This window comes from Peromyscus eremicus, chromosome 6 (assembly GCF_949786415.1).
Source record: "Peromyscus eremicus chromosome 6, PerEre_H2_v1, whole genome shotgun sequence".
Lineage (NCBI taxonomy): Eukaryota > Metazoa > Chordata > Mammalia > Rodentia > Cricetidae > Peromyscus > Peromyscus eremicus.
Genome location: NC_081421.1, coordinates 72,245,723 through 72,270,989, shown reverse-complemented (window position 1 = coordinate 72,270,989; position 25,267 = coordinate 72,245,723). Strand labels below are relative to the sequence as shown.

Sequence of the window (25,267 nt, the reverse complement as noted above, 5' to 3'; positions counted from 1 at the left end):
ATGAATGCAGATCAACAAGGGGCAGACAGGATAACCCTTTGCCATCAGAAAACATCTTGAAGGGCCTCTAACAGGCTCCCATGTCAAATTTGGTTCACTCATTCCCTGTCATCATGGGGGAAACTCCTCCCCAGAGCAATTAAAGGACCTAATGCCTATTGTAAAAAACCATACTGTTCTGGATGATAAAACAGCTTTAGAAGATAAAACAAAAATTTCAGGAGAAACTATAAATCAAAATTGATAAAGATTAGATTTGAACAAGAGAGACCACTTCATTAGGCGAGGTGATAGTTCATCAAACAGCCAGACCTCTCAAGCTAAACTAACTTATAAAATAACAAATGCTTTTCATTTGATCAGATATAACTTGCCAAAAAGGAAACTTCCCAAGTTAAGGTTGGGGCAGGTTTTGTTTTTGTCTTTCCAGGAAATGAAGGCATCCTGCAAAGGAATCTAAAGACCATTGGACAAATGAGACATCTGCAGAAAAAGGACAAATCGTCTATAAAAAATGTCCCAAGAAAAAGAGTAAATTGTCCTATTTATATGTCACATTTCCAACAGGATGAAATTTCATAAATCTTCCTAAATATTTGTTTCTTCTATTCTCTACAGTCGCATAATATAAATGATCTTTTTGTAGTCCCAGTTCAACTAAAAATTAAAGCTGGCTTTGCAGTTGGAGTGTGGCTCTCTCCTTCTCTAAATCCAAGCACATTGTTACAAGAAAATTCAGAGTTTCTGTTTCATATCAGAAGAGCCACCTGGTATGGGACAGAAGAAAACCAAAATCAAGGGACTACTATTGTCACAAATTTCTTACTCCTCAAATTTGTTTTGACTCTTCAAAACTTCTCTTTAGGTATAGTACTATCTTAAAATGTAAACTTTCTGCTTTATTGTTAATGATGTTTAAGTTTTCTACAGTTAAAGACAAACTTTCCTAACAGTGATCTCTGAAGTCTCCAAAAAGTTGATGTGGCCCCACAAAGATGAGTCTACTTGGACCCTGGTAAAGTCATTGAGCTGACAAACACCACCTAAAGATCGGCCTTGGAATGCAAACTGCTCAGGACAATTAAAAGGTAGCTAGATGAAATGATCTAGCCTCACAGATACTTTAGCCAGGATTTGAGACAAGCCCTGTACTTTCCCATTACATTGACAGTGGACAACATATGATGTAGTTAGCTCTCCCAGGACTTGACAATTATCCCAAATTTTTTAGGGTGCCTTAAAGATGCCATCACCCCCAGACAGCAAGAAGTAATTTTAAGAACATGATGCCTATATTCAAAGCAATGGGGTGGGTGGTTTTTGGCCCGTCAGTGGATTATGGATATTTATTATCATTTAGGGGGATGGGTTACAAGTTGTTATTGGTAATGGTCAGGAAAAAAGCTGAACAAAGGATTAGACAAGGAACTCATTCTAAAAAGAAAAGGGGGATATATAAATAGGAGAAAAAGGTAGATTATTGAATGTACTTTTAAAAAGCAACCACTAGTTTTAAATATTTTACATTGGTATGGATTTTTGTATATTGATACAAATTTAAGGTTAGAACACACTGTACATATGTTTCTACTCTTGTTCAAGGTATTGTACCTATACAGCACATCTAACAATGTAATGTAAATTTCTAGTCCTTGAAAGTTATTATTACAAACTATTTGTGATAATATAGAAATGCAGGTTAGTAGTTAGTCACCTATTATAATCAAATTTGTAGTCATGTTAGGTATGTTTTCAAGGTGAAACAGATATATTTTAGATAGGCAAGTGGTCTTCAAACACTTCAGAGATCTACAGAATATGGCATTTAAGATATTTTAATAATATAAGTTTGTTGTTTTAATGACAATGAGACATGTCTGCTCCTGGCAGCACCAGTCTACTTCAGAGAAGATGATGGGCATCAAAGAAACTCTGTATGGAGTTTACTTTATTTGTGGCAAAAGTTATACACTGGGCAAGAAACTGCCCTTGCCTTAACTACTGACAATATGTTGTTTAAATTGGACAAGCAGAAGAGAAAAGAAAGTGATTGCAGAACTTTGCCAAGACAAGGTAGGACAGTCCTTCAAAAATTCTTCTTCACAGATAAGTCTCTCAGATATTCTAGGTCTGTAGGCCAAAGATGGATGCCCCAACATTGCAGAGGAACCTTGGGCGACTGACCAGGCAGTCAGCTGTTTCTGTCATTTCTTATTTTTGAAAGTTGTTTGCTCTAGACTTCGTGTTTACTTAGGTAATATTCTATCTTTCTCAGGTCTTTGATGGAGGTGAAGAATAGATAATTATAGTTACAGTTTTCCTTGTTACCAGACTTGTAAAAGAAACTCACTAAAGAGGTGTAAAGTGCATAAGATTGAGAGACATAAAAAGATAGTTTTAGGTTGGTAATGCAAATTAGGATAGAAAGTGAATTAGGTACAACACTTTGGACTCACCAAGATAAAATAGATTATGGAGTATTTTCTCTGAATTTATCAAATGTTAATGTACCAGACATTGTTAATGTAATTATTGCCTGTATATAGTTATTGTACTTATTGTGTATAGTTTTTCTATGTTAGTTAAAACCTTCCCTTTTTTTTAGACAAAAGGGGAAAATGTTGTGTGATATTTTGTTTGTATTCTGATAAATAAAGCTTTCCTAGGGACCAGAGGGGAGAACTAGCCACTAGTTAACCATTGAGGCCAGGCAATGGTGGCTCACACCTTAAATCCTAGCACTTGGGAGGCTCATGCCTCTGATCCCAGTACTTTGAAGGCTCATGCCTTTGATGCCAGCACTTGAGAGGCTCACACAACAGAAACTTTTCAAGTTGGACTGAATGTACTTTGCATTATGGAGTAACCAAAAGCCTTTGGGAGCTAGGGAGTAGAGTGTGGAGATTTGAATGAAAATGGTTTCCATAGGTTCACATTTATGAATACTTAGTACTCAGTTAGTAGAATTATTTAGGAAGGATTAGAAGTCATGGTCTTATTGAGGGGTATATCATTGGGGACGGGCTGTGAGGCTTCAAAAACTCACATTATGTGCAGCTAGTTTTCTCTGCCTACTGTTTATGGATCAAGATGTAAGTTCTCTGCTGTTCCTGCCATCGTGACTTTGCATTACCACTGTGGACTTTAACCCTCTGAAAATGTAAACCCAATTAAACACATTCTTTTGTAAATTGCTTTGGTTGTGTTGTTTTATCACAGCATTAGAAGAGTGACTAAGACAGATTGTAACATAGCTGTCCCAGTTAAAGCTGAGTGCTCCACAGTCTCTTATTCTAAACACATTGATAGGTTGTAGGTCTCTGTATTAATTAGTATGTAATGTAAAAAGAAGATTCTCTGACAAGGAACAACAATGTTAATGTATTTTTGGAATAGGATAGATGTTGTCTAGAGTGGGAGGATAAGAATAAGGACTGCTATATGACATGAGAGATCATTTGGGGGATTATAAAAATGTCCTAAAGCATGATTATGATGGTGGTGACACAAGTCTAAATTTTATTGGAAATCATTGAACTGTACAATTAAAACTGATGAATGCACACAAATCAAATCTCAGTGAAACAGTTTGAAAACAAAAGTTACATGATAATCCCTTTGCTTTGTTTCTCACTTTCTTAGGGTTTGTATATATCTACTGGGGAGCCCAAATCCTTATTCTCCAAGCTCCTTTGATAAAAAGAATTTCTCAGAGAAATACTTAATTCGATCTACTAGCCTCTGACACTGCTAAAGCTGAGGAATTAATATCCCAGTCTTAAAGGCAATAGAGGGGTCTGTCAGTTACTCTATGACATCAGATATAGCTGGCAAAGGTGCCCAATTCACCTAGGTGGTTGTTGAGAAAGCCTGAAAATATCATTAAGAGCAAAGACGTTTAACTAACAGTTGTATAGTCATGCTTCCCTGAGCAAGTGTGTTTGAAGCACTGGGATTCAGGACCCAGGGTGAAGGAGAAAAATATCTACAAAATGGGAAAAGGTGGTCCAAAGTAGAATATGAAACTCTTCATATTAAAGTTATCTCCAACCACTTTGGAAAACTTCCTTAAAAGAAGAGGTCTCAATAAGCGTCAAAGAGTCAAATCATACAGTGATCATGCTATGGTCACATGACCTCTAAATTAAAAATCAATAGCAGTAAAGCTTAGAAAATGCCTCATTTCCATAGAATAAGAAATACACTTGTAAAAGAAAGTAAAAGAAAGAACTACTTGGGACAATAGAAAACAGCTTCACTGAATAGGGATTACAGTTAAAGAAAGCATGAATTCCCTCAGCTGAGCTTTTACCACAGGATGCCAGAAAGTGAAGATATTAAGTCTAAATTAAATAAATGGAAGCAAATAATAAAAATAAAAGAAACAAATGAAACAAGGAAGTAGGCAAAAATGAAAAAAAATAGTCTTTTTTGTACTCTATGAACAAAGTTTAATTTTAGTTTTGATTGTATGTTACAACACGTATCAAGAACCAAAAGTACCTTAGAAGAAAAAAAATTGTCAGAATGTGGGAATAAAACAAGAATTTTATATGCATAAAATCAGAAGGTAGACATCTCTACAGTAGACTGGGTGTAGATAGTCTGTTCTACAAAAAGGCATTGAGGAGATTTCTGGGGTAGTGGACATGTTCTGTGTCTTTGTGTGTGTGTGTGTGTGTGTGTGTGTGTGTGTGTGTGTGTGTGTGTGTGTGTGTAATCCATGTGAAGGTTGATTGACCTAAACAACCTACTGTCTGGCCATGTTGATGTGTGTGATCACACTTACCTGTTTTAAAGGTAGAGGAAAGAACCATGTCCTAAGTAGCACATAGCAGCGTACTGGAGTACCTCTGAGCTGTGGGCTTCAGAAGTACCTCTACTATCTTCAATTCAAACTGGTACAAGCCTCCATGATGAGAGCCACTGTGGCAATCTCTCTTGTGACATCAGCCACATAAGAAGGTTTTTGGAATCTACATGTATTACTTGATGACTAATAGTGCTCCCATTGCAAGTTCCTGAAGTTTGCAAGCAAGCAAGGACATTTCTGGTCACACTCAGAGCTAAGACAAAAGGAAATCTCCCAAGGATGGCATTCCTTTCAGACATGCTTATTGCATTGGACAATTTCCAGCATTTCATCTGGGGATTTACCTATTTATTCTCCTTTAAGTTCACACCCTGTGATCAAGGCCATTGGATGAACTGTTGGCTGTTTTGCTGACAGAAAACTCAAATCTTTACTGGGAATTGCTCTACAAGTGAAAAAGTAGTCCCCTTGGTTTTCAGATTTCTTGAAACAGAGGCACAGCACATCCCTATAGTGTTAAGTGACCTTTTTAATCTGTATTTTCTTGGTTGTTTTCTTTCTGTTTAAGTAGATCAAAATCCAACTTCAAGGCTACACATCCTTGAAGCTGCCCATGATCTTTTCAGGCAGCATTGCTGATTTACTACTGCCGTATTAACACACGTCATTGGGTCTATCAGTAGTTACCTAGAATCTGAATTGATTAGTCACTGCACTTGTGCTTTCTAATAAAGTCTCTCAGCTTATAGCCATTTGTGTAACTCATGTCTTAATAAAGCATATTAAACAAAGTAGTCTCAATAAATGCTTACTGGGTTGCATTGTAGGTATTCATGAAATAAATTTAATTTCTGGTTAAAAAAACTTTCATGTAATTATCCTGAGATGCAACACAGTAATTGATTGCATCTAGTAACTCCAATTATTTTTCTTTTGTTTTGTTTTTGGAGACAGTGTCTCACTATATGGCTGTGGCTATCCAGGAACTCACTACGTAGACTAGCCTGGCCATGAACTCAAAGAGATCCTGAATGTACATCTAGAGTGCTGGAATGAAAAGCATGTGCCACCATGCCCCTCATTCTTTTTAATTTTTTAGTATTGTATGTCTAGTGGTCATTTATATACCGACAATAATCCTGTAAAAAGTGTGCATGCCCCCCCCCCAAAAAAATAAAGTCTTTATTACAAAATAACCTTGAAGCTGACATTTCTTTCTGTGTCAAGAGTAAAGGATATAACATGTCACATTAATCACTGGGGAGGAGGGATCACAGGAAAGAATAAATAATGACCCCAAAGTAGGCATGAATCACAGTATGAGGCCAGCAGCACCCTGAACCTTTCATTCTCTCTCTAACAGTCTGGCAGAGTGGAACACTGCATTAATTTTACTCCTTTGGTGCTGGTGAGGACATTGTTTGCAAATATCAGGTAGAGTGAATCTGGGGATTACTGGAAAACTGTTCTCATTGGCCCTCTTTACTTGACCTTTCTAGGGTCACCTACATCACACCTGCTCCCATTGCGATCTGCTTCCTGTGTTGACCATGCCGGGGTGGAGCTGCCTGGTGACAGGAGCTGGAGGGTTTCTGGGCCAGAGGATCATCCGCTTGTTGGCTCAGGAGAAAGAGCTGCAGGAAGTCAGAGCCCTGGACAAAGTCTTCAGACCAGAAACCAGGGAGGAATTCTCTAGTAAGTAAGCCAGAGGCTGTTTGTGTGATGGCTGTGAATGTTGACTGGACATTGAGGGGGCTCGGTGTCTAGCAAACAGGGAGCACTTGGAGCGTAACTCTTCTCCCATGCTCACACTCATCAGGAAGAATCATGAAAACACAGCATAAACTACATCACCCAGCTGTTGGGAGGCTAAAGTCTGGCTTATCCCAGATCTAGAGAAGGCGGCCATGAGGGCAACTGATGGACCTCCAGGCCTCTGGCCTTCTTCCCATTGGGAAATGTCCCCTCTGTTCTCTCTTTCTAATGTGCTATTTTGGATTTATAGATTTGTACTATTGTAGATTTGTTTAGTGCTCCACAGCATCAGCAAGCTTCTGGAGTTGGAGACTTCATCAGCAGTTTGCTGCCTTTCCTACTTGTCCTGGGGCTGGCTGGCTGTTCCATTTCTTGTTATATTTTACAGAAGAAAGCCACATAGCATCCTCCTGTAGAGTTGGAAAAATAAAAAAATGAGGCTCTTTAAGTGAGACAGAGAGTCAGAGGGAGCAGAGAATGAGTGCCTGCATCAGGCAGAACATATGCAGGACAGTACAAAGAGCAGAGTCAGGTGAGGGCCAGTAGGGCCACAGATGCCTCCCCTGGGTTCCTCCAGTGTCTTTCCAATCATTCCTCTCTGTCCTTCATCTTGGCAAAGAAAATGACGGCAGACTTTGCTGGAGCAGCACATAATTCTCCGCTGAAATTGCTATCCCTAGGGTAAGGGCAGAGTCTAGGTGGAAAGTGTGGTTTTCCAGCAGCTTTATCCTCACATCTTCAAGATAACCCTGCAGTGAATGAGGAAAAAGGCTCAGCCATGAGGACATTGTCAGGGACTCGTGTAGGTTGTATGTGTCACAATGCTAACTTTGTGGGATAATTTAGCTGCCAGCATGACAGTCAGTGTCATCCTATGGATGTCAGAGAAGCATGAGGATACTGATTTATCCACTGCCCTGGCTTAGTGTCTGCAATGCAGGTCTCTTGGTGGCTGACTGGTGTGCAATGCACACTTCTGACATCTGCCATATGCTAACAAGCGAACCCATCATAGGAGCCCATTCTGAGTTCTCTCACTGGAGCTCTAGTGTCCTCTCTGTAACTGAGCTCACTCTTCATTTGGGCTCAGCCCAGACTCAGAAAGTATTAAGATCTATCAGGGGCAGGGCTGAATTTTCCATCTTCATGTCTCCCTCTTCTGGGTCCTCCTCACTGGAACTCTGGAGGACACAATCTGATTAACCTGTTGCTTGCCCAGGTTACTCTTATGTCTTCATGCCTGTCCATTAGCAACCTGAGAGCACTGTTACAGCTTCCCAGGGCAGGACTCTGCCTCTGTTTCTCCTTCAGTCTGAATCCTCAAGTGATTCCCCATTCTCTATCAATTAAATCCTAATTCTCCCTTTTTACATTTGACTACCATCCCCTCTCTGGTTGCTTTAATCACTGTATGAACTCCCATAACTCTGTTTTTATGTACAAAGTACAAATCACATCTCACTGCTCAGATTCATTTTCTACAAAGGGAGGGGTAGACATGGATGCTTTCTCCTTCCCTACAAATGATACATTCTGACTGTTGAGCAATTATTGTTCCTTCAGTAGAAAGGCCTCCTCCCCAGAATCTCCTCACTCTGACTGCCCTTGAAGGCTTAGATCACAGATACTGTGTCAGGAAACTTCCATCCTGTGCAGAAAGCTTCCCAGTGACCTGCTTTGTGTTCCTCAGAGCTGCAGACAAAGACCAAGGTGACAATGCTGGAGGGAGACATTCTGGATGCCCAGTGCCTGAGGAGAGCTTGTGAGGGCGTCTCTGTTGTCATCCACACTGCTGCTGTCATTGACTACTTAGATGCTATTCCCAGACAGACCATCATGGATGTCAACCTGAAAGGTACAGAGCCTCAGGAAGATATAGAACAGGTGGAAAAATGAAAACAGAAAAACAGGTTTGGGGAAGGGACTCCTACTTTGAAACATCTGCTGTGCTTGCTCACCTCTCTCGGAGAGCAGAGCACACAGTTGCTAGTCTCAATATTTCTTTACATTTTTATTTTATTTTTAGTTTCTATCTGCATGGATGTCTGAGCACCATTTGCATTCTGGCTGCCCATGGGGTGAGAAAAATGCATTAGATCCCCTAGAAATGGAGATACAGACAGTTGTGAGTGGCCACGTGGGTACTGGAGTCACACTCAGATTCTCTGGAAAAGCAAGCAACCAGTGCTCTTAACCGATTTGACACCCCTCCTGACCCTAGTCTCAACAGTTCCAGTGAGGAAAACAAAGTAAGAGGGGAAGAACATGATCAGAATGCCCAAGGTATTAAGAGAATGAAGATTTAAAGTCACAATCCTGTCCCCTCAACTGCTACAAAAGTTGTCCATCTCCATGCCAGTGCAACTGGACTCCAACTCCAAATCCTCAACTTCCATCTACCCACTGCCCTGCTGGCCAGATCCAGACCTGACAGGTGCTAGCCAGCACAGCATGTGGTATTTTCGTTCTGTGAGAGCCACTCTGCCCATCTGCACAGACCATGGAAAAGCTTCCCCACAGATGTCTGCAGGAAAGAATGACCCAGCACTTCCCTGCCCACTCTAGTTTTTTAGGAGTCACTAGTTCCCTTGTCTTTAACAATAGCTTCTCAGCCCACTGTGGATCTCCTCTGGAGGAAGTAGGTTATTCCCTTTAATTGGTGGTCCTTTCTGCATTATGGCTTTGTAATATGTTAGGGTAAAACAGGTAAGTTTGCATGGGATTTCTATGTAATGTCCTCACCCTGAGCATCAAGGACAAATCTCTGTGTCATTATTACACCCTCTGCAAAGCTGCCCTATGTGTTCCTTATGTTGACTTTCAATTTGGATACTCCAAGACTCCTTTAGAAACAAAAAAATTGAGTAGAATTTCAGGGAACATCTCAAAAATATCCTTTCTAGTTTTCAGTCCATCTCCCTGAAGTGGCACATGCATACCTGCAGGAAGGTGACAAAAGTCTCTGGTGTTCCTCGCCCAGCTCTCACCTGTAGCAATTACCTGTTGGTTTTTCAGCAACAGGAGATGGAAAATGACAGGGATAGTGGTTAAGGCATTATTTTACTGAATCATGGTAACAGATTGAGAAAATATTTCACAATGATGGTTATCCAAACCTCCACTAGTAATCAAAGCCTAAATTTAATTGAGAAATATATTTAACTTCAGATAATGAAGTTGTTTCTCGAGGAAATTAAGTTGCAGAGTACCTTCTAATGTTAATAAATGAATGAATTATAATAATAGTAACTACTGCCCAGGACATTCCTCCCTTCCTCCGGGAAGGATGCCCTCGCCTCTCCTCCAGGATCTTCAGCTACATTGTCTGCAGTATTCTGCCATTACAGGAAGGACCAGTCTGAGACACACATTCTTTTTCAGTTCTCCACCAGGCTCAGTAGAAAATAGTGAGATTATATGAACAGTAAAAACAAATTCTTAAAGCTATGTTGCCAAGTACAACCCTAGGAAGCATTTCTTCTCCACCAGAATCAAAGGTCACAGACAGAAATAGAAAGGTCTGTAAAGGCTGAAAGTCTATAAAATTGAGCTCCCAGACAGCAGATGTCATCCCTGTTTATTTTTTTAATTGCCCATGTGCCCATGCCATGGTAGGACTGATCCAGGAACAGCAAAGAATGTTCCAGGGAACTGGGATTAGGGTGGAAATGATCAGGAATCATGTGGACTCCTTGGTTTATCTCCTGACACTGACAGTGTATTCTCTGTGATTAGGTACCCAGAACCTGTTGGAGGCCTGTGTCCAGGCTAGTGTGCCAGCCTTCATCTACAGCAGCTCAATTGATGTTGCGGGTCCCAATTCCTACAAGGAGATCGTCCTGAATGGCCATGAGGAAGAACAACTTGAAACTATATGGCCTGATTCCTACCCGTATAGTAAAAAGATGGCTGAGAGGGCAGTGTTGGCAGCCAATGGGTGCAGCCTGAAAAATGGTGGCATTTTGCGTACTTGTGCCTTAAGGCCTATGTATATCTATGGGGAGAAAAGTCCATTCATTTATGTTACAATGGTTAGGGCCCTCAAAAATAATGGTATTCTGGATGTTACTGGCAAATTTTCCACAGTTAACCCAGTATATGTGGGTAATGTGGCCTGGGCACATGTTTTAGCTGCCAGGGGCCTACGAGACCCCAAGAAGTCACCAAGGATCCAAGGTCAGTTCTACTACATCTCAGATGACACCCCTCACCAAAGCTATGATGATTTAAACTTCACTGTAAGCAAGGACTGGGGCCTCCGCCCTGATTCCAGTTGGAGCCTTCCTCTTCCCATGCTCTACTGGCTTGCCTTCCTGCTGGAAACTGTGAGCTTCCTGCTGCGTCCAATCTACAACTACCGGCCTCCATTTAACTGCAACTTGGTCACAAGGACAAATAGTGTGTTCACCTTCTCCTACAAGAAAGCTCAGCGAGATCTGGGCTATGAGCCACTTGTCAGCTGGGAGGAAGCCAGGCAGAAAACTTCTCAGTGGATCGGGTCACTAGTGGAGCAGCACAAGGGGACACTGAACACAAAGTCTGAGTGATGTGACCATGACAGGGACATGGCACTGGGTGCTGTCAGTTGGTAGTTGTCAGGTCCTCCAGAAGGGACAGAGGCATAACCCAGGTCCTGCTTCCTCCCTTTGACACAGAGACAAATTTGGTGTCTTCCTCAAGTCACCAGATGCTTTGCCAGTCACTGTCCCTGACACAGGCTTTCCTCCCCCAGCACCTGCCCAGGGACACAGGGGCTGCTGTGTCTCAGCTGCTGTGACTAAAGCTTTTAGCAATTACAATTTCCCTTCACTTGGAGTGCAGGACTGGTTTTCTTTCCACTCTCAAGCCTTAGATCACATTCTGCCTTTGAGAAAACCCATTGCTTTATGAAGCTCAACAGAAGTAGCAATAAATATTATAATGCCTTACCTAGAGACAGCATCTTTCTATTATTGGGCATTGTTATGACTTCCCTCCATAGCCAGGCTTGGCACATCCAGATCACAAATGGAACCTTGAAATGGCATTTTCTCACAGGAAGAACGAATTTGAGCTTGGGCTTAACCAACCATGTGGGCACTGACGACATGATTCATATAGATTACCTCATTTCATACCTTCCAGACAGGGATCCCAATCCCATGTCATGTATGAGAGATCCACCCCCCCTGATGGGATGATGGAAAGTTCACTTCAGCAGAGACTGTGGATAACATGTAATCTTCCCTGTAAACCTTGTAGCCTGCACTTGCTTCTTATAGAGGCAGCAGCTCTGAAGAGTAGGCTGTTCCTCATTGGCAGAGCTCCAGCTCTCTTGGCGTCCTTTCTGCCTACCTAGACCTACACACAAGGCTCCCCAGAACCTTGAGGGGTACCTGGGAGACTGTGTACTCCTTAACAAATGGCCCTGGGGAGTGAGGCAGGAGAGGGAGAAACTCTCAGCCACCACCTGCAAAGTCAGTGTCATGGAAGATTCTAGAATACACCTGGATATATTTGTGACAGTATTTTAGTCATTAATAACCCCATATTTTTACCTTAAAATTTACACAATAAAGACAAGCCTGAGTTCCCAGAAGATTAAAAGGAACAGAACAGATTCCATCAAACATGTGTTCCTACTCAGCCTTGAATCTGGAAGATGTTTTCCCCATTTATTTAATTTCTACTCTTTAAAACTTCCATGTCTCCATCTCACTTCCACAGGGCCTCCTCTGACATTGTACCTCTTTATTTCCTTCCATTTCTCCACTTTGCTTTCAATATTCTCTGAGCAGAGGAAGCCGGTCAGGAAATGTGTAGTAACCTAAAGAGAACACAAGTATTAACTAACGATTAACCAGCAGTTGACAGTTGAATGCAGACAGCAGTGAAGCATGCTACTTAGGTTAGATAGAGGTAAACACTCTGCACACAACCCTTTGCAGTGCAAGTGAAACACCACAAGGGGCAGCAAAGACACAGGAAAATGGCAGCAGCTCCAGCTTGTGAGCCTCCTTTCATTTTTCTCAGGATTCTGCAGTCTGTGGTCAAGGAATAAGGGAAACACAGGAAAGTGATCACCCATGGGTTTAAGTGTGATGTAAAAATGACTGAAGAGAATGGAGTTGGACAGAAGGTGTCTGGGAAAGCTTCAGAAACCAGGTGGGATTTGGTAAGGAGAGTCAGGTGGGTCCATGCAGGGAGGACGGCCTGAGAGATGGTGCAGAGGAGGAGTGTGCACGTGAGGGACAAGGAGTGTCAAGATGAGTAAAACGCTGGACACAACTTAGCAGGGTTTACTGAGAAACAGTGGGTGTCCTGGGTGCCAGACAGAACTGGGCACTAGATAAGGGTATCCTCTGGGGACCCAGCAGAGTGTCCAGTGCATTGTCTAAGAGGCCATTCACAGGAGCATTGCAAAATACCAAAAGCAGTCAATGCTTGACCTTTGATCTCCAAATACTGGAGTGTGAGCTTTGGGAAGCAGAAAACAGCTCAAGGAAGAGGGTGAGTGTAGAATCATCTTTCTTGACAAGATGGTGACATATCTGTTCTTTCTGGGGTTTTGTCCCAAGAATGTATCTAGCCATACTTTAACCTTCTACATGTTTTCAGTTGGCTGAAGATCCTTTTAAAAAAAGAGTCAATTGGATGGCAACACTAAGTGTATAAACTAAGAAAACTCATCTGTGGGCTGATCATGACCTCTGGCCTCCAGTTGCATCTCTGCTCCTAATTCCTGGTATAATTAGGAGATAAACCATGAGATCTGGTAGTGGCTGTAGACAGGAAGGTATATAATGCTTGAGAAAGGTCATGTATGAAGGCAATACCCTGTCTGGACAAAGGCTGAAAAAGCCCTTGCCATTAGGCTGCATGGTGGTAGATGGGTGGGATTCCAAATTGTAAGAGGGAAGGACAATGATCCAGGTAGATGCATTGAAGCCTACAAAGGCAGACGGTAGGAACCTGCATGATCCTGAGGCCGCAAGGAAAACAAATCTGAACAGAGAGGAAAATTCAGCTGCAGAAGAAGTAGAGATCCCTGCAATGGTATAAGAGACACAGACATTAATATTAAAATCCTAAGAAGATATAAAAAGGTCACCATGTAACAATCAAGGTATCAACTCAATAAAAATGTAAAATTTTAAATTGATAATCACATGATGTCAAAGCACACAGGTTTATAAAACGAAAGTGGCAAGAAAACCTAATGTCTCCATGGATTTGCTCATTTCTTTGAAGTGTTGCAACCTGTTGCTAAGCATTCTCTAATTGTATACTCTATTTCTATAGCATCATTTGTAGTATCTCCTTTGGCATATTCAAGCACAGCACAATTTGATAAAAAAAAAAAAAAAACTTCCTGGTGATAAATAACTCAATTCATAAATAACTCAACCTTGTAAAGTACATATGACATCTACCATGAAGATGGGTCCCATATATTGATTACATGTGACATCTTCCATAAAGATAGGTTGACAAGCTCATGATAAGGGTCTGGAGAAGGATTTGGTGTGTTCTCAGACACACAGATAGCACAGAGTTAAACCAGACTATTAATCACATCCTCTCCCAAACTTCATGCAGAAAACAGATTGTACATCTCTCTCTTTGAAAAGACAAGCTTGCGTGTTTGACATTTATAGTTCCTCTAGGATTTATCTTTGAGCACAAAGACCTCCATGCCTCCCCTGGTTGTGAGCTGCCATGTACATGCTGGAAATTGAATCTGGTTGCAGTGCCAGAGCAATGAGTGCTCATATCTGCTGAGTCATTTCTACAGCCCCTAATTTCCCTTTTATAATGTTCTGGGACAATAACTTGTTAACGCCAAAGTCAAACAGACTAAAGTAGCACTGAAACAAAATGTCTGGCTCTCACTCATGATCAAATTGCCTCATAGATCCAAACGGGAAGAGCCTCTTAAAGACAGTTTTTGAGTATCTGTTATAACAAGGCTTACATCTGTTATAAATAGTTTAGTTAATGATGTTCAGAAAACTGGAAAAATTATCCTGAGTGAGGAAACCCAGACCCATAAAGACAAATGCTGCACGTGTAGTATTGAGCACTAAATCATTAGATTTGTGTGTTTAACTTGGAGTAAGACTTCTGGTCACGGAGAGGTAGGAAGAAAGATATTAAGTATATGGGGTGTGGGTGGTAGAAAACAGGTAATATGAAAAGAGAAAAGATATAATGAAGTGGAAGATTTAAGTGTCAAGGAAATTGGGAGGGTAGAACAGAAGAAGATGTGGGGAAGGGATATTAATTACTAAGATACTTGAAAAGGGCATATGGAAAGGAAATAATTTATATATATTATACATATATATATATGAATGTATGTATATGAGTTTGTTGCTCTTCTCAGGATAAAGCTGTTCCTCTCAGGAAACACAGTGTGCCAAATGAAAAGCCTAGCACCAACTAAGGTGTTGGTCAGTGCCATTCCAAAGACCTCCAAATTATACAGGTTACTGCCATTGCTCCTGGTTACCCATCATAACTTATGGTAAGACCCTATTGCTGAATACACCACACACTATGGTCACAGGACATGGAAAAAATAAGCTGGCACTATCCAGGAAGCTTCCTCCCAGCTGGCTAGCATTCATAAGCTGTCGTGAAGACTACAAGGAGAAAGAAAATATCGACATTCTTATACAGTTGTGAATGCTGCTAGCTACAATAATAACCAGCCAGGAAAGATACACTGACAGATGCAATAGTGACTCAAATATTATGGGAGGAACCAACAACTTTCTCCTTAGATATAAGGACCACACCACAGGAGGAAATGCATTCCTAGTCCTGGAGACTTGACTAAGAACCATGCTTCTGCAGCTCATAGTTTTGGGGGGAACCTACTACTATTACTTTGCTAGATGGACATAGTATCAAACTGCTCTCTAAATATATATCCCTAAACCCATGTATAAGCATCCCTAGATCCTCATCACAAAAGTATTTTTGTGCAGTGGACAACAAAACAGAAATACACAACTAGGCAAAGTACAGAAAATAAGGATCCTTGGAGTTCTCAGCAGTAAATGGAACATCTATATTACACACTAGCTTAGGGTTTCTATTGCTGCAATGACACACCATGACCAAAAGCAAGTAGGGGAGGAAAGGGTTTATTAAGCTTACACTATCGTACCACTGTTCATCGTCTCTGGATGTCAGGAAAAAAACTCTTAACAGAGAAGGAACATAAAGGCAGGAGCTGCTGCAGAGGCCATCTCCCTGTTCCTCAGAGAACAATGACAGATTCACAGAAAGATTGTAAGAGCCAGAGGTCAGTAAGACACCAAGTCAAACTGTGTTCTAGATATGACAGTACTATTGTCCTGATGAAGTCATACCAGCTGTGGTTGCCTCCACACACCTAACAAGATTAAGTCAGTTAACATTACATCTTGGAATGGGGAAGGGCCCAGAGCCCTCACCCCTAGCTAGGGAGCAATTGACAGCTGATGACTGCTAGGAAAGAGAAAGTCAGTTTTCTTTAGGGATGTGATTCCCAGCAGGCTGACCATGCCTCAGTGGATGGTGTAACACCAATAGATACACGGGCAGAACAAATTGACTCAGTGGGCTTTTTTCCTAAGAACATGACATTGGAAAGGAGTGAGGAGGAGGGGCTTAGATCCTGGAGGAACTGGGTGGAAGAGTGGGGCAAATATGATCAAAAAACATTGCATTCATGCATTGAGTTCTCAAATATGTATTTAAAATAGTACATTTTTCAAGAAGATAATTAAAAAAGCCCAGAACTCTTAACATATTTTACCTGTAATTTTAAGTATTGAATATTTAAGATAGAGAGCACAAGTTTTCAGTGTTTCCAACACATATTCCTAGGCTTTCATTTGAAATTCAATTTATTAGGAAAGAAAGTTGGGAACACTGGGAATCCTGAAGTTGGCACATCTGGAAAGCCTGGGAGCAACAAAAGCAGGGAGGGACAAGGTCAAACCCCCAGCAAGAGAGAAACATTCAGCTTTCTTGGCAGCCCCTGCTCACTCACTTAAACCCAACTGCCCATCCAGGTAGTCAAGCATTTTGCCAAACTGCCAGAACAGAATTCAGGGCAAAACAATTTTCTCCTCTATTCTAGATGAGATTTAGGACATAAGATCATGGTGCTTTTTGGTGTTTTTTCCCTCCTGTATCTCCTTCTGTTCAATGGGTCATAACAAGGACATGTGTTGCCCAAACCCAGATGTTAGGACCTCGATGTTATTTCTCTTTTGCAACTAGGAGTAGACATAATGTGGGTGTGTTAAAATGCCCCCTATCACTGACCTGACATGTTATCATGTCCAGCCCTCTGAGCACAATACAAGGAACACACTTGCTGTGCTTTACAAGTGAGTTATCTAAACCAACCCAGTGTTGTCTATATCGGCTATTTTGCTTAGAAACCTAGTGATCGCAGGTTTTCCTCACATTTACAGATAAAAGGTTTAAACCTAAATCTTCATTCTACATTCCAGATAGTATGATTAAATTGCTTTAAGATCAAATTTAAAAAATTTCTTTCTGAGAAAACCTCTCCTGAGTGTTAAAAAAACATTCATGTAGATGATGAAACAGGAGAGATGTCTCTTTCGGTTGACTTCTTCCCAAGTTATCATATTCCCTTCTATTAAATATGGAAAACTTTTTAAATGTTTATTAGCACAGAAAACAAGAAGAAAAATTTAAAAAATTTTAATAGCTTCTGTCTCACATTTTTAATGTTCTACAAAGCTAGTATACTTGAATTTTCAAATGGACTAAAACTCAACATTTTAGAAACAATGAACTATCCACAATTCTCTGTGGGGTTAGTCGAAATGTCTTCATATGCATTTGAAGTTGTCAAATCAGATTGTTTAGCTCATGACCCAGATACTAGAATGATTATACTAATAATATAGGACTCTTCTCTGTGATGAACATCTGAAAGAGGTTCCAAGTCCTGTAGATCCCTGTAGCCTGCAGGTCAACCAGACTGATGTAGTCAGAGAACTCCAGACTAATTGAGAGATCTTATCTCAAAAACAGAGGAGATACCATCTGAGGAATAACTGGGGCTAACTTCTGTCTTCCACAAGCACATATACACATAAGTGTATCCACATGAACACAAACATATTAAAAAGATTGTTGTTTTTTTTTTCATTATTTTGAAAAGACAGAAGGGAACTATCGAGTAAGAAAAAAGAGAAATTGGATCCATTGTTGGAAGTGGGTGTGTCTGTCCATACTCTAGCCCAAGCTCTTGTTGACCATTTGAGGTTGGAGAGCCCATTCATGTTTTGAACCCTGACCCAAGTTTCCCTACCAGCCCAGGAAATCAATTGCGAACCCTACATTCAGTATCCACCAAGCTCTTGTAGTCCCCCACAGTTCTTCCTTATTTGTATGATACACATGATCATTATATCAAGCTACCTGTGTCTCTCATAGTTCACACCTTTTTGTTTTGTTTTGTGTCCTCTCTCTCCACATGATGTCATCTATATTTTTTTCTCTCCCAAAGAACACAGGCTACTTTATGTTGCAGAACCTTTGGACATCGACCTCATTAGAGATGAGTATTTTGACATCTTTTTAGTGCATATTATGACCTCATTATTTTTAGTCTACTTCTAACCAGGACATGCAGATCTCACCCCATCCCTTTTCCTTTGTGACTGCCATTCCTTCTTGGGCACATTCCACTCTTTACCTCCCATATAACAGCCTAATACCAAAAACTACCCCCTCTGTTTCCTTCCTCTTTCTCTTTATTTTCTCCCACAGTCATCCATGTACATCATAGTACCGGGCTCTCTTCTATATCGTATAACATATGGTATTTACAGAATGACTGTTTTGTAGTCAACTCACACTCTGCGCAGTGTGTTTACTCCTGGACAGAGTCTATAGTTGCAGACAGTATTCAACTTCAATAGATGTCTGGGGATACAACCTGGTGCCCTGAACAACAAACTAAAATAGAAAGTGTCACCTAAGCTCACCCCAACCTAGTCTTTTCTGAACACCATTCCACTAAAAGCAGAAAGGCAACCTGAATTCAAAAACAACGAAAATCTTAATCAATAATCTGATCCCAGATAGGCAGGTCCCAGAGTAAAATCATCAGGAGCACATGAAAAACCAAGACAACTTGTTGGGTTATGTGGATTGTACTGTGTAGATACAAGAAATAGTAAGTATGCTATCTTTGGGACCCCTAAATAAAACTTGTTCTGGTTAGTCCTTTTACAGCCTATAGTGTACTATAAATGTAAGTTTTATGTAATATTCTATATATTCATTTATTAGTCTGCATCTCTGGTAATCATCTTGTTGGAAGCTAAAAACTTGCTGGCTATAGCAAAGGTCTCATTATGTGTTTATCTACATGAAGATCTCAGGAATCCAAAGATAAGAGACAAATATTTATGCTAGCTGACTCTAGGTGACTAGAATCTTAATGGATATTTAGACATGCTTGGCCTATAATGAGCAGAGGCCTCATAACAAATCAGAAAAAAAGTACTGTGCTCCTGGGCTTTAAGGAAACCCAGCAGCTCATCTGGGAGGTCCATCCTAGGTTTGACCACTTGAACCTTGAATTATCCCACATCCTTGTTATTTTACGTTTCCCAAAACATAGCTGGCCCATGATTGACAGTCTAAGAAGGAGTCCCTATTAAGGAGTACACATGAATGGCCAAAACCACTCCCCTAGTTCTGATTATTTATCCATCCACAAAGATTAACCTATAACCTGAAACAAAATCTTCCTTTAGAATTCCTAAAATTAATTGACTAATGTAGCTCCATTTCTGCCTTTTTGACTCATTATGCTGTAAGTATTGTTGTTGGTTTTTATTATTTCAAATATATAATTGTTGCATTTGCAGGAGTTATTGCCTGTCTGTATTTATTTTCCCTCTGGATGTCTAAGTAAAATCTGATAGTTAACTAAGAGTAAGGCTCTATTAATGGCCCTGGATTGATGGTTACAATGTAGGCATTTTGCTTTATTTTGGAGACTTACCTCTACATTTCCACCTGTACATCACCAATGTCAAGTTATTGAATGTGAATGAAAACTGTCTTCTGAAAAAGCTCAGAACTGATCATGGGTCTTGGATTCCTAGCTGGTATTGTTGATCCACATAAGTTTGTAGGGCTCTAAGGCCTAGAAGGCTCAGCAGTATTTTGGAGAGGAGAGGAAATGACCATCACCAGAGATCGAAGGCTAGCCTGTAACATCCTTTAGAGTTCAAGAAGATCTGAGTGATGGGAAACAGTCTTCAGTGTTGATGGTAATGGTTGATATCCCAAAGAAGTAGCGTAATATTTCATAATACAGAATATTCCAATGTTATCAGATGGTTAAGTAAACTAGAAATCAAGAGACAAAAGCACAAAGCCAAGTGTGCTGGCTAGTTTTCATGACAAATTGACACAAAGCTAGGACCATGTGGGTAAAGGGAATCTAAATTAAGAAAATGGCTCCATAGCAGTTGGTCTGTAGGTAAGTCTGGAGGGCATTTTATTGACTCATAATTGATGTAAGAGTGCCCAGCTCACTTTGGGCAGTGATACTCTTGGTCAGGTGGTCCTGGGTGGTATAAGAAAGCAGACCAAGCAAGCCATGAAGAGTAAGCCAATAAGTAACTCTCTTCCATGACCTCTGCATCAGCTTCTGCCTCCAAGTTCCTGTCCTGTTTGAATTTCTGCCCTGACTTCTCTCAGTGATAGACTGTAATGCAGAACTGTCAACTGAAATAAACCCTTTCCTCACTGAATTGCTTTTAGTCATGGTGTTTTATTAGAGCAGTAGAAACCGTAACTAAGACACCAAGCATTTCCAAACCCATCCTGACAAGCTACCTTAGATTTGTCTAGCCAGAAGGCCTTTTGTGTTCTTAAAGGAAAAACTTAGTCACTCACTGTAGGAGTCAGGGACTGAAAATGTACAGTAGAATAAGAGGAGTAAGAAATGCTACTAGATAAGAGGAAGAGCCATGGCCATGTGCAGCCAAACAAGGGTTGTGAAAACTGGACATAAGAAGAGGCACAGCAGTATGCCTGGCATTAAAAATAAATAAGTAAGTAGATTCTACCTCTTCAAAAGAAAAGAGACTGGCAAGAGCCTGCCATATTACAGGAAGAATTCACTGGCTTGTGTGGTGATATTTTATTTGTGCTGAAATATGGTGACACACTAGGGAATAGCCAAGCATGGTGACAGATGCTTTTAATCCCAGTACCAAACATAGAGGCCCAGAGGTCTGTACAGACAGGTAGTGACAGGGAAGTGAGGTAGGTGGGCTAAGAGCCAATGAGAGGGCAGAACAGCAAGGCAATAAAGGCACTTTTAGACAGGAAGTAAGTCAATTTTGATAGCTGCAGAGCTGGAGAAGCAAGATTGATGGCTATCACTATTTCCCTGATCTCTAAGGCTTTCACCCCTATATTTGGCTCTGTGTTTCTTATTTAATAAGACCATTTAGAAATTCACCTATGGGCTTGCTTCTCATAAGGTCCTCTGAAGCAACAGATTGCAAATAGAACAGATCTAGATATGATCAATTAGTGCGTCCCAGCAGCCCACTGGTTCCCAGTGCATTGTCTAGAGTCTGACCGTGTAGGAGTTAAGGGGAATGTTTTGAAGTCTGTGTAAAGGTTAGGTGTAGTCTGTTGTACCTGTGGGTGAATGACAGAGCTGTCATGGAGGGTTTGGGGGAAATATCAGACAGAGAGTTAGACTCTCATTTACTCAGAGCCAGACAAAATTATTTTTGACAGAGCATTCTGGAAAGAATTTTGTGGCAATCAAGAAAGAATTTGCCTGGAGTAAGGGAGAGCATAAATGTCACCAAGACACTTCCCACCAGGGCAATTTTAGAGGCAGAAGCTCTGTGTCACAGATCTTTATATTTAGTTGTCTGAAGTTGGCCTCTAGGGTCCCCTTTAAAGGGAAAGTATAAGGACTTCGTTGGTTTAGTACTCTGGTAGGACTCACTTGCAGCTTGCTTTGGCTGTTTCTTGAAAGAAATGCTGACGCTGCATAGGTGAAACTCCCTAGTAAACTCATGGCGTCTGACAGCCACTGCATTAGTTAGTAACACCTAGTAAAGTCCCTTTCAAATGGCTGAGACCAGTCATTTAAATGACTCTCCTGTGGGTCTTTAGGTCCCCTGACTGAATGAGGTCAATCTGGGAACCTCAGTGAGGGGCTGGTAGCACTTGTTTCATAGTATCATAACTGTTTGGTGTTGTTGGCATTATTCTTTCGTACTCGATGTTCAAGATCAAATAGGTGGCCAATAATTAACCTTTTAAATGCTAATTTAGCCAAAACTGGGGGGGTGGGGGTAAACTATCAGTTGTCATCTTCAGGGATGGGTCAAAGTCTTATTTACCTTGTGTGTGTGTGTCCTAATTAAAGCATGAGAGAACTTTTGTTCTGATGTTTTCCTCCTCAGAGGGAATTCTGTTTAGTGTTCACCCTCTAGGGTCTCCATTGCATCTGTCATTAAAAGGAACGTTTAATCTGGAGCTGTGGTATTTAAAGGCAACTGTGTTGCCCTGGGTTCTGACTAACCTTCCAGGACTAAGACCCAAGCATTGGCATTCTTTTTTGTCCTTATCATTTAGACCTCCACACTTGAACTGTAGAGGGACTTTGACAAATCTTTAAGTGGGGCTGAGAGTTTTTTTCTTATAACTTTTGTGTAAATTTACACTAAAATTAGATAGGAAATTAGATTTTAAAATTGTAATTTGTATTATGTTTTGTGGGTTTTGATGATAATTATTCTTGATTTTTGAGAATTTCATATATGTATACAGTGAGGCATGATCATATTCATCCCTCATTTACCCCCCTCAAATGCTCCCCAAGCACCCTGTCCCAATATTTCCCCTGAACTCCGTGTCTTTTTTGGATAGTGTCCATGAATGAGTATGGAACTATCCACTAGAGCAGGAGACATTAACTGGTGGTCATGGTCAACATTCAAAATTCAATCTAGGTCTGATAACCTCCTCCTTGCTCTAAAATATACCCAAATGTAAAAGGGCGCAGTGCAAGGATAGCAACCAGCCCTCTCTTACTTTCTTGAAACCCAGTGGCCCATCCTTGCTGCTATCTCCCAGTCAGCAGAAACACAGCTGTAGCCCTCTGCTGGTCCCACTTGTGAACTTTGCAGCACTCTGCCTGCCTCCACCCTTAGCCCTGAAAACAAAAAAGCTTTGAACATCAGTATTAATATTTCACAGTTAGATTTATCTATAGCTAAAGATATAAAATGAGATGTCATAGAACAAATGAAAACTCTCCCCACACATTTATGGGGACACCTTCCTACAAGATGTTCTAGCTTCATATCTCTTCTCTTTTAAGTTTAGACTGGTCCTTAGGTATAGAACAAGATGTTCTCTTTTGCTCAAGAGTAGCCTTCCCCCAAAAGAAGCCTCCCTCACCTGGTTCTGACACAGGAGACACCCAATTATGATTGGTTTTAGTGTCAATTTGTCACAAAGGAGAATCACTCAACAAAGTGTCCTGTTGACCTTGATTGATGTGGGAAGCCCCATCCTGAATGTGGGCGGGAACCTCTGGTAGCAACCCAGATAAAAAACGTCCTGTCCAGGAAGATCATCTAGCTTGTTACTGGCTTTGGTTCCCTCTTGCATTGGAGTTGGTTTGTGGTGCTGCTGCTGGCTCCTTTGCAGATAGAAGACACCAGCTTCTCCAAGCTTGCATCGTGGTCTGGAGACCAGCTGGGTCTCAGAAACCTTCCACACTTCCAGTGCCAACTTGTGACAACTGACCCACTGGCCCTGTGGCTGAGTAAGTACAATTTGTCTCCCCACAGTGAGGAACACTTATTGTGGGACTATTCCAACGGTTGGGGTATTTAGCCTCAAGGACCAAGTAAGCACTAGTTTCTGAGGTGTGATTTAGCTGTTCTTACTACGTTAAAGCTGATTTAATAAATTCTGAGAGACAGAAAGACAGAAGACAGACAGATAGACAGATATAAATCCTCTTGGTTCTGTTCCTCTATAGACCGCTGACTAAAACACACCAGCTATCTGCCTATACTATACTACTACTAACTGCCCAGCAGGCTATTGGGAAGGGTATATTCTACCATCACTGAATTTTGTAACCAGAACTTCTAAGTTAAACATCTAAACTGGAGCAGCCATCCTAACATACCAATTAAAGAAACAAGGAATTGCTAAAGCAGAGGTGTGGGGGAGAATCTCTTCAACGTGGCTCCAGGAGGATCAAAAGCAGACAGGGGTGTTCAGGGACCCCAAGTCTGTCTTCATGGTTCTGCTTTGGCTTATGGTAAACAGAGAAAGAGCTGCCATAGGAGCCACAGGTAAACATGATTAAGCGATGCTTGTAAAGATGTGAGCTTCCTGATCACTGTCTCAGTCTCCTTCATCAGTGTTCCCCAAGGAAGTCCTTGGTGCAAAATGTCACAAAATGAGTCTCAGAAAATGACTGCTCTCTGTCATGGATAACTGCCCTCCTCTTTTGTTGATATACAATATCAATATATCAGAGAAAAATCAGTATATTAGGGCAACAAATATAGATATTATATCCTGAGAGGAGCCTGGGAAGCACATGGTTATAGACAGCCCTTTTTTATTCCCCTTTCTCTTCCTGTAGTCCCATCTCACAATCATTTACTAAAAATTATCCCTGCATCTTAGAGATGGCTACAACACCTGGAGAATTGTGCCCCTGTGTGCACAGAAACATGCAAACTCATAAGAAAGGGGTGAAACAGTCCATTATTGGCCATTGTTAACAGACAGTGCTGGGTCAGACTGCTGCAGAGGATGCCCGACATGAAAATAATAGACCAAGAACAGTGGGTCAGACTGATGCTAGACAGAGCTCAGAACTCCATGTGTTTGGCCTCAGCCTTCTACCATCAGCAGGGCCTCCAAGGAAAATTACACAAGAACTACAGGGGTAATCTTTCTGTTCCTTGGTCACCAAAAATATTCCTTTAAAGGGAAAGGTAATAGCAAGAAATGGTGGAATCAGGAAAGCATAATGTGAAGGAATGCTTTCATTTGCGTAATCCAAATGGGTTGTGAGAGTAGCCGGTTAAGAAAAGCAATTCGGTTTAGAAATCTGCACAGTGGCCAATACACCAGGGTTCATTCAGGACCCAAGGCCATAGAAAGCAGGCTCTACCTGGTAAAAACTAACACTAGGTTATCCCCCAGTGGGGGAGCAGACTAGTGGACAGGATAAAAGGCACACATTCATTCATTAACTTGGCACCAAAACATTAAACTGTAAGAGCCAATAAGGTTTAAAACTTGAAGTGTTTAAACCGGCATTATGTGATAAGCTGAACCACTTTTCCTTTAGTGTTGGTTGAGAAGGGCATAGCCTCTAGGTGAGCAGCCCTCACTGATGACATCCTCTTAGACCAAAATGTGATGCTGAAGTCTTAGTGGAGGCTAAGTAGAAACGGTGATGGGATAAAGACAAAGTTCACAGAAGAGGGGTCTTTTACGAAACATTTCCTGAAGTTCTTATCTTTTATCTGATTCTGTGGGAGCAGAAAGTGAATCTAATAAAGAAATCTTTCTCCAGCCTGATGTGTAAAACAGTAGCCATGCAAGCCAGAGGAGTGTGTGTGTATGTGTATAAATGTATGTGACTGTGTA

General features: G+C 41.0%; 1 protein-coding gene across 2 annotated transcripts; it reads left to right on the top strand.

Moving 5' to 3' along the window:
* Positions 1-6,349: 6,349 nt before the first annotated feature.
* On the top strand, positions 6,350-11,115 carry LOC131912604 (3 beta-hydroxysteroid dehydrogenase/Delta 5-->4-isomerase type 1). Of its 2 annotated transcripts, XM_059264914.1 has the most exons (3): positions 6,350-6,508; positions 8,259-8,423; positions 10,304-11,115. In XM_059264914.1, the coding sequence occupies exons 1-3, from the start codon at positions 6,364-6,366 to the stop codon at positions 11,113-11,115; spliced, it is 1,122 nt and encodes a 373-aa protein (XP_059120897.1). In that variant the 5' UTR covers positions 6,350-6,363. The 2 variants fall into 2 exon arrangements, with proteins under 2 accessions (XP_059120897.1, XP_059120898.1); XM_059264915.1 differs by lacking the exon at positions 8,259-8,423.
* The last annotated feature ends 14,152 nt before the right edge of the window (positions 11,116-25,267 follow it).